Source organism: Entamoeba histolytica, genomic scaffold (assembly GCF_000208925.1).
Source record: "Entamoeba histolytica HM-1:IMSS scf_1104750517103 genomic scaffold, whole genome shotgun sequence".
Classification (NCBI taxonomy): domain Eukaryota; phylum Evosea; order Mastigamoebida; family Endamoebidae; genus Entamoeba; species Entamoeba histolytica.
In genome coordinates, this window is record NW_001915131.1 from 2,549 (window position 1) to 18,418 (window position 15,870).

The 15,870-nt window shown below is 25.6% G+C and overlaps 10 protein-coding genes across 10 annotated transcripts, besides 1 other annotated feature; 3 read left to right on the plus strand and 7 right to left on the minus strand.

Annotated features, from left to right (window-relative positions):
* Positions 1-555: 555 nt before the first annotated feature.
* EHI_055340 (RhoGAP domain containing protein) lies at positions 556-1,896 on the plus strand (the record flags this gene model as incomplete). Its single annotated transcript, XM_001914061.1, has 1 exon — positions 556-1,896. One exon carries the CDS (start codon positions 556-558, stop codon positions 1,894-1,896), a length of 1,341 nt encoding a protein of 446 aa, XP_001914096.1.
* A 65-nt stretch (positions 1,897-1,961) lies between these two features.
* EHI_055350 (uncharacterized protein) lies at positions 1,962-2,588 on the minus strand (the record flags this gene model as incomplete). Its single annotated transcript, XM_001914062.1, has 1 exon — positions 1,962-2,588. One exon carries the CDS (start codon positions 2,586-2,588, stop codon positions 1,962-1,964), a length of 627 nt encoding a protein of 208 aa, XP_001914097.1.
* A 119-nt stretch (positions 2,589-2,707) lies between these two features.
* On the minus strand, positions 2,708-3,501 carry EHI_055360 (uncharacterized protein). Its single transcript, XM_643845.2, has 3 exons — positions 3,460-3,501; positions 3,025-3,411; positions 2,708-2,969 (listed from the first exon to the last, which is right to left on the minus strand). Exons 1-3 carry the CDS (start codon positions 3,496-3,498, stop codon positions 2,727-2,729), a joined length of 669 nt encoding a protein of 222 aa, XP_648937.2. The 5' UTR covers positions 3,499-3,501; the 3' UTR covers positions 2,708-2,726.
* A 109-nt stretch (positions 3,502-3,610) lies between these two features.
* On the minus strand, positions 3,611-4,431 carry EHI_055370 (uncharacterized protein; the record flags this gene model as incomplete). The annotated part of the gene is made up of 2 exons (XM_643846.2): positions 3,611-3,691; positions 3,778-4,431. 2 exons carry the CDS (start codon positions 4,429-4,431, stop codon positions 3,611-3,613), a joined length of 735 nt encoding a protein of 244 aa, XP_648938.2.
* A 197-nt stretch (positions 4,432-4,628) lies between these two features.
* Positions 4,629-5,799, minus strand: EHI_055380 (uncharacterized protein; the record flags this gene model as incomplete). Its single annotated transcript, XM_643847.1, has 2 exons — positions 4,629-5,536; positions 5,586-5,799. The coding sequence occupies 2 exons, from the start codon at positions 5,797-5,799 to the stop codon at positions 4,629-4,631; spliced, it is 1,122 nt and encodes a 373-aa protein (XP_648939.1).
* Positions 5,800-5,901: 102 nt separating this feature from the next.
* Positions 5,902-6,951, minus strand: EHI_055390 (uncharacterized protein; the record flags this gene model as incomplete). Its single annotated transcript, XM_001914063.1, has 1 exon — positions 5,902-6,951. The coding sequence occupies one exon, from the start codon at positions 6,949-6,951 to the stop codon at positions 5,902-5,904; it is 1,050 nt and encodes a 349-aa protein (XP_001914098.1).
* A 400-nt stretch (positions 6,952-7,351) lies between these two features.
* EHI_055400 (uncharacterized protein) lies at positions 7,352-10,648 on the minus strand (the record flags this gene model as incomplete). The annotated part of the gene is made up of 1 exon (XM_001914064.1): positions 7,352-10,648. The coding sequence occupies one exon, from the start codon at positions 10,646-10,648 to the stop codon at positions 7,352-7,354; it is 3,297 nt and encodes a 1,098-aa protein (XP_001914099.1).
* Positions 10,649-11,496: 848 nt separating this feature from the next.
* Positions 11,497-11,898, plus strand: EHI_055410 (uncharacterized protein; the record flags this gene model as incomplete). Its single annotated transcript, XM_643848.1, has 1 exon — positions 11,497-11,898. The coding sequence occupies one exon, from the start codon at positions 11,497-11,499 to the stop codon at positions 11,896-11,898; it is 402 nt and encodes a 133-aa protein (XP_648940.1).
* Positions 11,899-13,312: 1,414 nt separating this feature from the next.
* EHI_055420 (GTP-binding protein, Ras family) lies at positions 13,313-14,348 on the minus strand (the record flags this gene model as incomplete). Its single annotated transcript, XM_643849.1, has 2 exons — positions 13,313-14,101; positions 14,163-14,348. The coding sequence occupies 2 exons, from the start codon at positions 14,346-14,348 to the stop codon at positions 13,313-13,315; spliced, it is 975 nt and encodes a 324-aa protein (XP_648941.1).
* Positions 14,349-14,748: 400 nt separating this feature from the next.
* EHI_055430 (uncharacterized protein) lies at positions 14,749-15,264 on the plus strand (the record flags this gene model as incomplete). Its single annotated transcript, XM_643850.2, has 1 exon — positions 14,749-15,264. The coding sequence occupies one exon, from the start codon at positions 14,749-14,751 to the stop codon at positions 15,262-15,264; it is 516 nt and encodes a 171-aa protein (XP_648942.2).
* A 51-nt stretch (positions 15,265-15,315) lies between these two features.
* Positions 15,316-15,870: a repeat region.

Below are 15,870 nucleotides of genomic sequence, written 5' to 3' on the forward strand. Positions count from 1 at the left end.
GTTTTTTTTTTCTTTTTTTCTATTGATTTTTTCTTTTGTGTATATATAACGTTTTAAAAATTATGAAATAAATAACATTAATACTGATCTTTTAAAACAAAAGAGGAATTTTTATTAGATCTTCACATGGAGAAAAACAAAATGTAAAAAGAAGTTGAGAAATAAGTGAAAAATAAAAAGTTACTCTTAAAGAAGTCGAAGCTCCTTAAAAAATCTTTTTAAAGTTTTTAAAAATTGATAGTAGTTGTTTTTTAGTGATGAATCCTACATTAGCAACCCCACGTCGAACAAGACCAAAAGTAATGGAATTGAGACTTACTCATAGAGACGATAACCAAGAGTTTGATTTATTCATCTTTTTTTGTGGTCAATCAAAACAGTATAATTCACGTGTGTAGAAATAACCAACAATTTGTTGGACTAAAAGCAGATAAACAAAACCTCTCAACACTTTCAGTTTTTGGATATTTGGATGAAGTTGAGAATTCAGTGTTTTGTTTGTTTTACCTAAAAAATGCAAACCACTTTGTTAAGTCTAAATTCAATTTAATAAGAATGAACAAATTATATGGTAAATCTACTCCATCAACACCTCGTTCTTTGAAAAGTCCAAGAAGTCCAAGAAAGAAATTTTCATCACCTGAATTACAGGAAGAATTATTGAAGTACATGGAAAAGTATCGAATGATTGGTGATAACTTTGTTTGGTTATCTGGATTGTTATCTACTTTTCAAATAAAATTTAGTGATTATTCTCAAAAAAAACTCATCAGATTATATATTAGTATCTTTTCAGCTGATCCTAGCATAACTGATGGAGTTAGTGTTTTATTGTCATATGACACATCGAATAAAAAATCACGAAGTATTCAACTAATAAAAAATTTTCTCTTTATTGGAAAAGAAGAAACAAAAGAAATTGATCATGTCATTTATTTAACTAAACCTCGTCTTATTCTCATTAATGAAACAACCATCAGTTTTGATAACATTACTATTGATTTTAAAGATCGGGATGTGTGTGTTAAGTGGATTGATGATTTAACAAATTTACAGCCATGGTATGTTACAGTCCCACGAACTATCATTCGAAAAGATGATGCTTCTTTAATAATGTTTAATCCACCTCATATTACTATAGTTGGTGGAGATAGAAATCGTTCAAGTAATGATTTAGTGAAGTCACAAGGTTCATTAACGGCATTAATTCAAAAACCTGTATCAACACCAAACAATGGATTATCTCCACGGTCTAAAGGATTTCTTTCAAAAGGGTTTATCAATCGACTAAGTGGTAAAAGTAAAACAACAAAAATAATAAAAGTAGTAGGTGTTTCATTAGAAGTACTAAGCACAGAAAATAACATAATCACATTACCACCAAATATTAGTTTATTAATTCAATATCTCAAAAAATATGCTATTACTATCGAAGGTATCTTTAGAGTGTCTGGAAGTAAGGAACATATTCAAAAGGTAGTAGAAAAACTCGACACAAAAATTATTACGTTTGAATGTCTTACTAACTTTGATATTCATTCTGTTGCTGGAGCATTGAAATTATATATTAAATCATTACCAGAACAAGTTATTCCAAAGTCCATTGATGACAGATTATACGAATTATGGAAACAAAAAGATACTTTACAAGAAGATGACTTATTCCTCCAATTTTATGAAATTTACAAAGATATTCCTCCTATGACATTTAACTTTCTTAATGAATTACTTGGTCTTCTTCATTCAATTGCAATGAATAAAGAAATTACTAAAATGAATATCGAAAATTGTGTGACTTGTTTGGCTCCATCACTTCGAGGCTATCCTTTTGTATATACCTATTCAATTCAACATTACTCTCAACTCTTCCAACAAAAACCAAAAGATTCAAAATAAATAATAAAAGAAAAAAACAATAGAAGAGTCAAATACAACCATGTAATGTTCAATTCATTAAACAATTATTTTTTTAAGCCCATGGGTTTAATAAATTCGTTAGGAACCCAACCTCTTTTACCACCAAATTCAACAGGAATCCAACCATTTTCAATATTGCCAATAATAATAACAATTTCTCCTTTTTTAAAAGAAAGAACTCCAGGGTCAGTACTATAAAAATCAACTAATGTAGTAGCAAAGTCTTCACCAGGAAATAATCCATATTCATTTGTTGATTCTTTAGATGATTTTTTTAATTTTGATTTAGTTGGTGCATTTCCTTGAGCAATACGAGATAATGATGTAAATCCATCTCTCCAATATTCTCCTTCTTCTTCACCATCAGTTAATAATTTTTGGGTATGTTTTCCATATTTAAATTGAAAACCATATCTTTTTTTAGTTGAGTCTTCAGCTTTTGTTCTAACAATCTTTAGATCAGTTACTTCTTTAAAGTTAATTGTCTCTACTACTTTTGTTGACTTTTCATCTGCAAAACATTCTAATATTAATGGATTTTCAAAACTATTTTGATACCATAATTTACTCCACGAATGTGTCCCTTTGGGATCTCTTCTTGTAAGGTATCCTCTCAATAATGGTACATCAAATGAAACATCTGTAGAAGGTGTTTTAGTAGTAACTGTCATATTTTTATTTTGAAGATTCTCTTTTTTTTCTATTTGTTTTTTTTTTTTAATTTTTATTATAATTTTTATTTTCTATTAAATCTAATATATTTATTTAAAGTTCTTCTTGAAAATGTAATATATAACAAAATTAAAAAATTAAGAATAAAAAGTATCACCCCATTCATCATGTCGATATTCTTTTCGTTGATACATGAAGAGTGTTAAATTAATACAAGTAATAATCACACATAATATAAGAGTTGCAGAAATTGGAACAAATAGATAATACATCAATTTCATAAATGGTTCATATAACGTAGTTTTACATGTTAACTCTAATGGTGTGAACTTATGGCATTCATATTGGACAGTTGCATTATCAAACCCACAACACGAAAACTTTTAGTGTAAATTATTGTTATTAACCTAAATAACTTAAACTTAAAAAACAAACTTTATACTCTAACTGATTCCTAAATTCCTTTTTTCCTTCCTCGTTTGTGTCTTGTTCTGACTCACCTTCAGTAGAGAACAAAGAAGGAAATGATTTTTTAGTATTAATAATAGAAACAGTAAGAAGAATAATAACAAGAATTGATAATAAACTAGTTAAAATAGAACACACTATACTCAGTAATGTTATTACTTTATTATCACATGAATGTGCTAATATAATTGATATGCAATATACAAATAAAACAAGGGCTAAAATAAAAACAAAACATATTGCCATTGTATTCAAAGCAAATGGCATTGCATCATTGTTTCGATGACCAACAATAATATCACCATATTGTCCAATAAGTAAAGAAGATTGATAAATCATTGAATAACTGAACATCTAGATATTTAAGTTATTAATTTGTTTTAATTTATTTTCTTAACAAACAGACAACAAAGTAACAACGATGGTTGGAAAGATAATCATTATAAAAAAAATGATATTGAGAGATTATCAAACAATTTTAAGATTTTCAAATTTTGTAAAAGAAGTATTAAGATTATTATCAATAAATTAGTTCAAACAGTAAAGAATTAAATCAATCCTGAAGTTGTTTCTTGTTAGGAGGAATTATTTCAGTGTCAGGATCTATTGGTTCTCTCTTAATTGGTTGATATGACTAAAAAATAAGTCATCTATTCAATTAAATAAAAACATTTTATATTACTTTATAATGAAAAAAAAAATTAAATAAAAGAAACAAACTATGAACGAAGGGTGTTGAAATTCTGTTGGTTTTTGTAACTCTAAGTTTTGAGAAGTACAATCTATTGATAAATTTGTTGTTTGAATTGGAGGTATTGTAGAAATATTATACATTCCTTTTTTTAAAGGAGTTGTTAAAGGAGAACCAGTTGGTAATTCAGGCATATCTTCAGTATTATTTGGTTGAATAATAGTATTTGATTTAATTAATAAATTATCAGATGTTGGTGTAGAGTAATTATTATCTTGTTGAATAGGGTCATGAGTTATTACTTGTGAAGTAGAAATTGGTTCAGGTGGATTAACTTTTTGAGTAACTGATTTAGACATTTCAGAATTAGACTTAGGAATGTCAATTTGTTTTTCTGGTTGTTCTATATCAATTTGATTATCAGCTACATTAGAATAATCTTCATTAGTAAATGAAATGAATTGACCTTGAAATTCTACAAATTCAAGTAACATTTTTTTAATATTATTTGTACTATAAACTACAAGTTTATCATCTTTAAAAACCATTAAAGAGACTTTACAATCACACAAAATACTTAGTTCCATTGCTTTTTTAATAAGACCATGTCTCCTTTTTTGAAATGTAGTTGCTCTTTTTTTTTCATTTTCAATTCGTTCTATTCGAATTTTATTTCTTCCCATCTATAATTTATTGATTATTATAGTTCTTTTCATCTTTTCTATTTTTGTAGTTTCTATTCTTTTTTTCTCTTTTAGATCTGTTTTTGGCAGATTTAAGTTCTAACTATTTCTTTTCTCTGTTTTTTTTTCCTTCATCTAAGACTTTAACTTCATCAGAATAAATCATAAAATAAAATTTTTATTTAAATTTTTAAAATTTAAAACATTGACTTAAACCATTCATACCATGTTTGTTGTGGTACATTTTCTGTTCCATTTCCTGTTCCAAACATAGGCTCTTTTTTTTCTCCTACACTTTTTATAACAACATGTAATAAAATAGATGGCCAAAATCCTAAATTTTCTAGTGTTTGTTGAAGGTTAGTAAATTCATTTTTCTTAATTCCATCAATAAGAACAAATTTATCAAATCCAAAACCCATAACAAAGTTATAAACTTTTTGAAGAGTATCTTGTTTTTCAAAATATTCTTTCTTTATTTCTCCATTTGGTAGTCTAATGGCTATATGAACCTTTTGTTTCTTTTCTTCTTTTTCTTGTTTTTGTTGTTTTAGTTCTAATTCTCTTTGTTGTTCTTCTTGTTGTTGTTGTTGAATTTTATTTTCTTTTTCTAATTTAATACGTTTAATTAAGGTTTTTTTATATTCTTCATCTTCTTTTCTCTGTTTTTCATTTTCTTTAATTAAATTTTGTTCAACCATTTCTTCTTTTATTCTTTGTTCTTCACGTGCTTTTCTTTCTTTCTCTCTTCTTTTTAATTCTCCTTTCATTACTTTGATTTCATCATCATCACCTTTTTCTTGTTGTTGATTAGATGAATTTATTTGTGTAGGTTGTTGATTAAAAGTATTTACTGGTTGTTGTTGGTTAAGAGTATTTACTGGTTGTTGTTGATTAGGAATTTGTTGATTAGGAATTTGTTGATTAGGAATTTGTTGATTAGGAATTTGTTGATTAGGAATTTGTTGACTCAAAACTGATACCATTGTTAATTGAAATATTGATGATGAAATACTATCTTTCGTAATTTCATTTTTAATAAGTACTTTTTGAAGTCCAGCTCCATTAAAGAAGAATACTGAAGGAAATACAATTGGTTGAGTATCTATATTCATGAATTAATTATTTTTATTTATGTAATAATTAAAACAAACATAAAGAGCAGAAAAATTGAAGATTTTCATCATTTTCATGAAGTAATAATGCAGTTGTCATTTTTATTGTGTCTTTTAATTCATTTTCAAATAATTGAAGAACAGATTGACTTTCATCACTGCCATTAACCACTGTTATAACAATAAGTTTATTATTTGTTAATGACTGTTTAATAGCATCAGAAATAGGTCCATCATACCAAATATTTTCCATTTCTTTTTCTTTTTAAGTTTTTTTTAATTTATTTTTTTAATTTTTTATTAAAAAAAGTTTAAAAATTGTTATTTATTTCAATTTTTGTTTATAAATTCAAAATTACATTTGATTATTAATGTTTAATATAACTGATCCATTAATTCCAGTTTGTTTTAATGAGAGATTAGTTTCAGGTAAATTATTTCCTTTCATATCAGTGATTGTAAATGCTTTACTATAATTAATAGATCTAACGTACTCATAAATATCCTGAATTGAATCAGTAGGATAAAACTCATGAATAACACTTTTACCATTAGGACATCTAAATTTGATTTTAATTATTCCATTATAAAAATTAGTAATATTTTCCATTTGTTTTTGTGTTTTAATTTTTTGTAATTCTTTCATTCTTTCTTCTGTTTCAAGGTTTTGAATTGCTTTTAATTTTTTTATTTCATTCATTTCACAAATAGCTTTCTCTTTATTTTCTTGTTCTTCTTTTCTTTTTTTCTCTTCTTCTTTTTGTTCTTTTAAACATCTTTCTTGTTCTTCTTTTCTTCGTTTTTCTATTTGTTGTTGTTCTGCATTAAGTCGTTTTTTTCTTATTTCAAATAAAGCCATATTTTGTTTATGGTTTGGTGGTAATTTTCTTAATATTTCATTCACAGACGTTACTTCTTTAAGACTCTCTTTATTCTCTTCGTTAGTTTTTTTATCTTTTTGTATTGTACTATCCTCTTCTTCTTTTTCTACTTTTTCTTCTTCTTCTCTTATTATTTGTTGTGTGGGAAGGTTTTTACTTGTATTGATCTGTGAATTTAATTGAAGAACAGTTGATGCAATACAAGATGAATCAATGGCTTCATCTTTTTGAAACAAAACAACTCCAAATTTGTTAAGTATTATTATTGAAGTTGAAAGAACAGGTTCTGGTAAAAATAAATTTAACAATGCTAATCTCTCATCACATTCTTCAAATAACATAATGTATGATCCTTGTTGAATAAGAAATGGTGCTAAGTTAGTTTCAAAACTCTGAATAAATGCTTGTGACTGGTTTATATTTTGAACTACAACAAAAGTTATAATTTTATTGGTAGCTTTTATGTCATTGATGATTGTTGTTAATGATGAATTACTCCACATTTTTTGTTTTAATCTAATCATTTTTAAGTTGAATTTTTTTAATGAAAATGAAGAAAATGTTTAATATTTTACATCATTGATAAGAAAAATGTATTTTTTATTTTTATCTTCTTCAGAAACTCAAAAAATGAAATTATTATTTTATACTTCATAATTAAAGATTTACAAAACCATATTCATAACAATAAATATGAATTGTATTTAAAATAAATTTAAAAAAAGATTTGAATATTGAATTGATATTATTATAAGTTATTATATTCATTAGAATGTTATTTATTAATCCTATGAAATGAATAAACAATACTAATTATGGTATAATCTTATATACGTTGTAAATAGGAAAGTATTATTTTCCTTTACAAGTTAGAGTTATTTTTAAACAGAAAAATAATAATGAATAAATTTTGTTACTCTAACTCTAATGGAACATTTTCAACATTCTGTATGTAATGAAGAAACCTCCAAAGATGTTCAAACATGCAATAAATACAGCTAAACATCCAACAATAGTAACAGCAACAAAATAGAAAAGATCAGTTGATGGATCAATCAATGAAATATTTGTAATTCCTCCAACTGCAATAATACCAGATATAGCATTAGTAACAGACATTAAAGGTGTATGAAGTGCACTTGTAACATTCCAAATAACATAATATCCAACAATAATAGCAAGTACAAATGACATAAATGCTGTAACAAACATTTCTGGCATAAATAACATAAATATAACAAGAAGAATTATACAACCAAACCCAATAATTTTTCCAATAGGGAATGATTTTTTATTTTCTTCTTCAGTTGAAAGAGTATTAATATTTTCAACTTTCTTTGCTGGTGTATTTTGACTAACAACTTGGATTTGAGGTGCTGGCCACATTTTTTGTCCTGCAGAACAAACTACCATTTGTCTAACAATTGGTTCTTCAAGTTTAATAGTAAAATCACTTGCTTTCTTACAAATTAAATTTAAGAAATTAAATATATTTTGAGAATATAATTGAGATGCTTGTGGTGACATTTTAACTGTATAATCAGTTTGTCCAATAATGGTAATTCTATTATCATAAAGATATGTTTCTCCACTACGAGTTACTTCACAATTTCCTCCATTAGCAGCTGCTAAATCAACAATAACTGATCCTATTTTCATTGAATCAACCATATCTTGAGTAATTAAAATTGGTGATTTCTTGCCTGGAACATTTGCTGTTGTAATAACAATATCAGTTTCTGGTAATAATTGTCTAAATAATGCATATTCGGCATCAATAAGTCTTTGGGATGCTGCATTTGCATATCCAAATTTATTTTCTGCATCTTCATCTACACTTACTGTACAAAATTCAGCTCCTACTGATTCAGCTTGTTCTTTTGCTGCTTTTCTAGTATCAAATGCTTTAACTTGTGCTCCAAGTGCTTTAGCAGTAGAAATAGCTGCAAGTCCTGCAACTCCAACTCCAATAACAAGTACATTAGCTGGTTGTGATTTACCAGCTGCAGTAACTTGTCCCATAAGTAATCTACCAAATTTATTTGATGCTTCAATAACACATCTATATCCTGCAAGATTATTTTGTGATGATAATGCATCCATACATTGTGCTTTAGATAATCTTGGTACACAATCCATTGAAATAACATTAATTCCTTTTTGAACTGAAAGATCAAGTAATTTAGAATTCTTTGCTGGATAGAAAAATGAAATTAATGTTTGTCCTTGTCTCATTTTATTAATTTCTTCTTCACTTGGTGGATTTACTTTACAAATAATATTTGATTTTTCATATAATTCTTCTGTTGTTTCAGCAATACGACATCCAACACTTCTATAATCTTCATCAGTACATGATGATAATAAACCTGCTCCAGATTCTACATAAATACCATACCCTCTTGATCTAAGTTGTTTACAAACTGATGGAACCATAGCAACCATTTTTTCTGGTACATTTTCTTTTGGAATACCAATAAATAAATTTTCAGGATCAATTTTCATAGGAATTGTTTCTTGCTGACCAGTCAATAAACTAGTCTTTTCAGATACACTAATATCACCATTACCTAAAACAATATCACCCATTAATCTTTTTAATTCAGAATTTAATTCTTCAAATCCTTTCTTACAATCACTTAAGAACATTCTTGTATTAGAATAGAAAAATAATGGATTATCTACTGCTGCATATCCTTGATTAAGAGATCTTTTATTAACTACACATACTTTAGCTTTATAAACATCAATAATTGGCATTCCAGCTAATGGTGATGTTGGGTCAGTTTCTGCTATTGGATTAACTGTATCATTTGCTCCAACAACAATTGCAACATCAACATTTTCTAAATCTTCTGCTTCTTCCATTGCAAATACAATTTTATATGGTACATTAGCTTCTGCAAGTAATACATTCATATGTCCTGGTAATCTTCCTGCAACTGGATGAATAATAAATCTTACTTCTTTTCCTGCTTTAATTAATTCTTCTGCAAGACTAGCAACTACATGTTGTGCTTTTGCAACTGCCATTCCATATCCTGGAACAATAGCAATGTTATGTGCTTCCATTAAAAGTTTAGCAAGTTCTGGTGTTTGAATTGTATTAGCTTCTTTAGGTCCTTCATCTTCTTGGTTTCTTGTTTTAGATGGTGTTGCTCCAAATCCTCCAAAAATAACTGACATGAATGATCTATTCATAGCTTTACACATAATATATGATAAAATAGCTCCTGATGATCCAATTAATGCTCCTCCAACAATCATAGCATAATTATTTAATAAGAATCCTGATGCTGCTGTAGCCCATCCTGAATATGAATTTAACATTGAAACTACAACTGGCATATCAGCACCTCCAATAGCCATAACCATATGCCATCCAATAAAGAATGAAATTAAAGTAACAAGAATAAGAATACCAGCATTGAAATAAACACTATATTTTTGAATATCAGTAATAGAAACAGTATCTCCAAAAACGGGAATGTCATTCATTACAATGACTTCACTAGCGATATATGGAATGCATAATAAACATCCAAAAATAACTAAACCTGCATTTAAAACATGTCTGAAATTTCCTCCAATAATTAGTGGTTTAGATCTAATGATTCCTTGTAATTTTCCAAATGCAACAAGAGACCCTGTAAATGTCATTCCTCCAATAAAAATACCTAAAACTGTTTCAAGTCCAATCATTGTCAAATGCATTATATTGGCTTCTTCCTTTTCTTCATTTGTTTTAAGCTCATGGACTTGTTGGTAAGATGATGCATCTTTAATCCAATGTGCAAAACCAACAAATACTGCTGCAAGTCCTACAAATGAATGAAATCCTGCTACTAATTGTGGCATTTGAACCATTTCTACTCTTGATGCAATAAAAATACCAATACATGCCGCTGGAATTAAACAAGATAAATACCCAACAAGTAAATAAAGAATTTCATTTCTATCAAGTGCGTCAGATGAAGTAGGTGCATTAAGAAAGTCACAACACTTTGAAATTATTGCAGTAATAAAAGCAACGCACATTCCAATAATCCCATAGATATTTCCCATTTTAGCACTTATTTGTGTTGATAGTCCTCTCAAAGCCAGAATAAAACAAAGAGAAACAATAATATTTCCAACTGAAACGAAATTAGTAAGGACTTTCATATAATTAAAAGTAAAATAGTCATCAGAATTAGAACTAGTAAATAATAGAAGTGACATAAAAATCTGATTATTAAGATAATTCAATCTTTTTATTTACTTTTCTGTAGAAAAGAAATCTAGAAGAATCGAAAATAAATGTGTAGAAGTAACTCTTACTTTCATTAATTTATCTCTTTCTTAAAAATTTAATTTAAAAAGTAATTTTGTTTTTTATTGTTTCTCTTTGAAGTTTTTCTTTTGTTCTTTATTAAAGAACTTTAAAGAATTTTATTCTTTTAATATTTAGAAAACATCAATTTTCAACGTTGACTGAATTTTGTTTTATATTTTAAAATATTTTTCTGGTAATAATTCTTTTCTTTGTTAATTTACATACAATTTCACCTTCTTCAATTTTTTATAAATATTTTGTCATTAAATTTTTAGAATTTTTTTATTAGAATTTTGGTTCATTTTTTTCAAATAAATTTTTATTATATACAAATTTCTTGGAAGAAGCTAATTAAAATTAAGTAAGTTTCATTGAACTATCTTTAAATTGTCTTGTGTTGCAAGGATGATCTTGTAACAAATAATTTTAAAATGATAATAACATTTTATGAATAATTCATTTTAATTAATAATTGATAATTTCAAATTAACTGTTTTAAATGAATAAATTTTAGTTCATTATAAATTTGGTGTGAATAAGATACTAAACTTCATAACTAAAAATTCAATGAAAATTTAAATTATTTCACTAAAAAAATTAATTTTCATTTATTTTTCAAGTTATTTTCAATTTTTTTTATATTTCTATTTCTAGAAATTTTATTTTTAATGTTATTTAGAAAAACATTTTTTAACAACAAAATGTGATTTCAATTGATAATGATTTATAACCCTAAAAATGATTATAATTGAAGATGGGTGGTAGTTCAAGCAAACAAAAGACGAATGTAAATAAAACTGTTGTCATTGAAGAAAATATAACAGAAATTGACGTTAACGAAAAATTTGATAAAGAAGTAAATTTGATTGAAAGAGAAATTAACAAATTAGAAATTAAATTTAATGAATTTCAAACATTAATGAACGAACAAAAACAAAAAGAAGAAATCATCAATACAATACTTGAAAGGAGAGGTATAGAGTTATACGAATATTATATGAAATTAATACTTAATATAGATCAATACGTTGGACTAGAAGAGACTCGTAGAAAAAAAAGGAAAAGCTATGTTATTTTCGTTCAGAAACGACTGGACTTGGTAGAACAACTTCAAAATCAATTAAGAGATAAACAAGCAAATAAACTTGAAAATTAAAATTGACTTTATTTGCAACTCTATTCATTATTAGCTGCTTATTATAATACCTCACAGTTTTTCTTATTGTTTTTTAAGATCCTCTCTTTTTAAAGTTAAATTATTGAAAACTTAACTAAAATTGATTTTATTTTGAATGATTTATTTTTAAATTTTAGAAGTTTTTAAAAGATATTTTTATTTATCCCAACTATTTTTATATTATTTTTTTATTCAAATACTATGAATAATTATTACTTAAGATGGTATATCAATTGCACTTATAACTCTTTGTTTTAACTCAATTCGATTATTCACTTGAGGATTAAAAAAAGTACTGGGTATTTGATAACTTTTTTTTATTTCATATTAACTAGTTATAACTGTTGATAACTTGTTTAATTATTCTATTAATTGTCTCAATAATTTTACATTATTACATTATTTTTATAAACTAATACTTAAATAGGAATATATAAATTAAAGTAACGATATGTGCTATAAGACTATTAATTATTAATAACTTATGATAAAATAATACTTTTTATTCTATTTCATATTAATTAACTAACTTCTTCATCATATTTTATATATTTGTTATTTAAACAATTATTATTAGTTATATTATTATTTTTTATTATAACTGTATCTTTTCACTTAACATTTATTAACCAACGAATATGTATAACAAATTTATTAATAAAGTAATTAATAATGAATTATTTCTATGTGATAATCATCATTTCATTCATTGTTAGATGAATGAATTGTTCATATTCTTCATTGATTTATTTTTTATTCTTTTTTTATTTCATGTTCAATTATTCCATATTGAATATTTTCATTTAATTTCAGTTGCTATGATTCGTTTTAGTGTGAAACATTCTGGATGTTGTTTTCCATAAAATGCATTTGATACCTCTTTGATTTATATAAAATGTCTTAAAAAATGAAAATTACGCATTTATAAAATGACAATAAAATAAATCAAATTATTGTTACAAAATTAAACATACAAGAATAAAAATCATTTTCATAGATATATCTAACTAACAAACAACAAAAAACATTTGTTATTAAAATAAAAATAATTCAAAAAGAATTTCATTTAAATAATACTTATTTATTAAAAATAATTACTAGTAATTCTTTATATAATATTCTTATTAATTAATAATAACATTAATAAAAACCATAATTTTATTAAAATTATTTTAGAGTTTATGATAATTTAATTTATTTATTAGAAAATAGAAATGATGATAATGTGGTCCGTGTTTCTGAATACTGAAGAGACTATAACCACTTCTGATTCTTTTTAATAATAGGTTCATTGAGTTTTCAAATAAAATAAAAAATTAATAAAAAAACTTTAAAGTATTTTAGTTTCAATAACAAATTATAAAAAGTAAATAATAAAAATATTCAAATGAAATTAATTCTTTGGTTTCTTTACGATATAATTATATCCAATAAATTCAAAATTTTTTTGCCAACAATGTTCACGGATAATAAGTAATTTTTGAACATCATCACAAGTTACATTTACTCCATTTTTATTCTTTTCAAGAAGAACTTCATAACTTTCTAATTCTTTTAGCAGTTCTTTCTTCTCAATATCAACATGGCTATGGAACCTATTTAATTCTCTTTTCTTATAGAAATCATCAACAGAATTATCAAAAGAGGAACTTTCTAATTGATTAATATATTCATTAATATCATCATATAATGTTATTACTTCTTTCTTTGTTTGAGTAATAAAATTTTTTGTAATTATTTTTCCATTTGAATTACTTGTTAATGATGAAGGTGAAAAAGTAAAGAATTTAGGTGATGGAGTATATTTGACTGAAGGAGTAGGAGAAGAAGAAGAGGTATCACTTTCTTCAGTTAGACAAATTTCAGTATCTTTAAATTGATGAAGTATCTTTTCTATAAAGTCATTAACTGCTTCAAAAACCCCTTTCTTTTTATGAACAAGCATTGGCTTAAAATAAACGTTATTAATGTTTTGATGAATTTTTTTAAGTTCTTCATATCTCATTGATAAATCTAAATCTTCTTTATAATCTTTCACAATCAAAATATGAGTTGCAATCTTCGCAAATAATGTCATCCAATCACGTGCAGCATCAAAACTACTTTCTATGTCTTTATTTGTCATTAAAATTATTCCATCAACATGTTCTTTTATTAATGCAAGATTCCTTCCTAATTTATACTATTTTATTAAATCACTGTCTCTACTTTAACCTACTTTTATCAAAGTGTTATTAACAAACTTCTGAAAATGGAATATCCCAATATATCACTGATCGGTCATTAACACTAGATCGATAAATATTAATACCAACTGTATGAATATAACTTGATGAAAATGTATTACCAACAAGTACTTTACATAATGTAGACTTAAACGTTTTATCTCCTCCTACAACAAGAATTTTTAAAGCTTTTGGATAATTCATTTCTTTAAAGATAATTTTTTTAGTTCATTTTTTGTTTTTCTATTTTCTTAAAAAAAAAGAAAATTAAAAATTCTGGGTTGATTACAAATAAACAGTTCACAGTTTTATCTCTAAATTTAAGGAATGAAAGAAGAGAATTGACAACATGATATTAGACTTTAATTTATGGATGATACGGATGTTTGTTCAGAATGAAAGGGTGTAATGAAACATTTAATTCCAAAATGCAAAAGGCTCAAAAATATTTAAAACAAAATCCAAAAAATTAGAAGGTTGCTTCAATTTTTGGGATTGGCTTTTTTCTTTTTTAATTTTTGTTATTAAGAAATAAAAATGAAACTAAAAAACAAAACCTAATAAAAGGGGGTAGAAGAACTAAAAATTATTGTTCTTTAGGTCAATGTCAAGAGAAGATGCAACTAAACCTGCTGTTTCTGGAAGTAACTCATACAACACAGCAAATAAAACGAAAGCATTGAAAGTATTATCTAAATACATCAAAGAATCAGATATATTAGATGGAATAGGAGAAGGTCTTGCAGTTAAATATAAAGAAGATAATGAAAAATTTAACTTCCATCTTCGACAGATTTTAGCTGGTCTTCGTAAAAACAAAAAGTTAGTAGATAACCTTTGTTCTAAAAAAGTTACTCCAAATGAATTAATTGAAATGTCACCAGATGATATGGCAGATGAAGCTGTTAAAGAAATTAAAGAAAGAATTATTAAAGATGAAGAAGATAAAAAGAAACCAATTGATATTTCTAAAATACCAGATAATAATGAATTTAAATGTGGTAAATGTGGTAGTAGAAAAATTCAAGAAACATTAGCACAAACACGATCAGCTGATGAACCTATGACTCGATTCTTAACATGTGCTAGTTGTGGTTTTTTCTGGAAAATGAGTTGTTAATTGATTTTTTCTATTGCAGAAAATGTTACTTTTAGTTTTTGGTTTTGTTTTTTTCATATAACGATTTCCAATATTCTAAAGTAATATCGTTATTTGGGTATATTTCATTTTTTGTTTCTTCCTTATTCTAATTTTCTTATTAGAATCAATCATGATTTTATTTGTATTGATTCTGATTATTTCTTCCTTATTAAATTTAATTCTTTAATCATTGTCATCATATATTTTAGGTACTTTATTCTTTCTAGTGCTTTAACTTTTATTCCTTCTTCATCATATTCTTTTAATTTCATGATGCACTTTATTCTGTACAATTTCATTGACTAGATCTTCTAGTCTATTTATTTTCTTTAGGATTTCTTTTATTTCATCAAATTTGTCTCCTATTATTTTATTTTGGAGATAGAGATGCATAACCATTGAAATCCTTTTCATATCATCTTGCATATCCTGCATTCTGCTTCCTGACCATACTCATCTATTATTAATTTCATTTATTAATTCGGCAGCTTCTTTTCTTTGAAAGTAGTAATTAATATCTGTACATTTTTCTATTTTCATTTCTTTCACTTTATTGATGAGAGTGTTAAGGTATTCTTCATCAAT

What these genes read in the sequence shown, in the direction of transcription:
- EHI_055360 (XM_643845.2), bottom strand. Translation starts at nt 3,498, where the DNA reads ATGATTATCTTTCCAACCATCGTTGTTACTTTGTTGTCT. An exon ending in TCGTTGTTACTTTGTTGTCT is followed by an intron (nt 3,412 to 3,459) that starts GTTTGTTAAGAA and finishes TTAAATATCTAG; the next exon opens with ATGTTCAGTTATTCAATGAT. An exon ending in GGAATCAGTTAGAGTATAAA is followed by an intron (nt 2,970 to 3,024) that starts GTTTGTTTTTTA and finishes TTACACTAAAAG; the next exon opens with TTTTCGTGTTGTGGGTTTGA.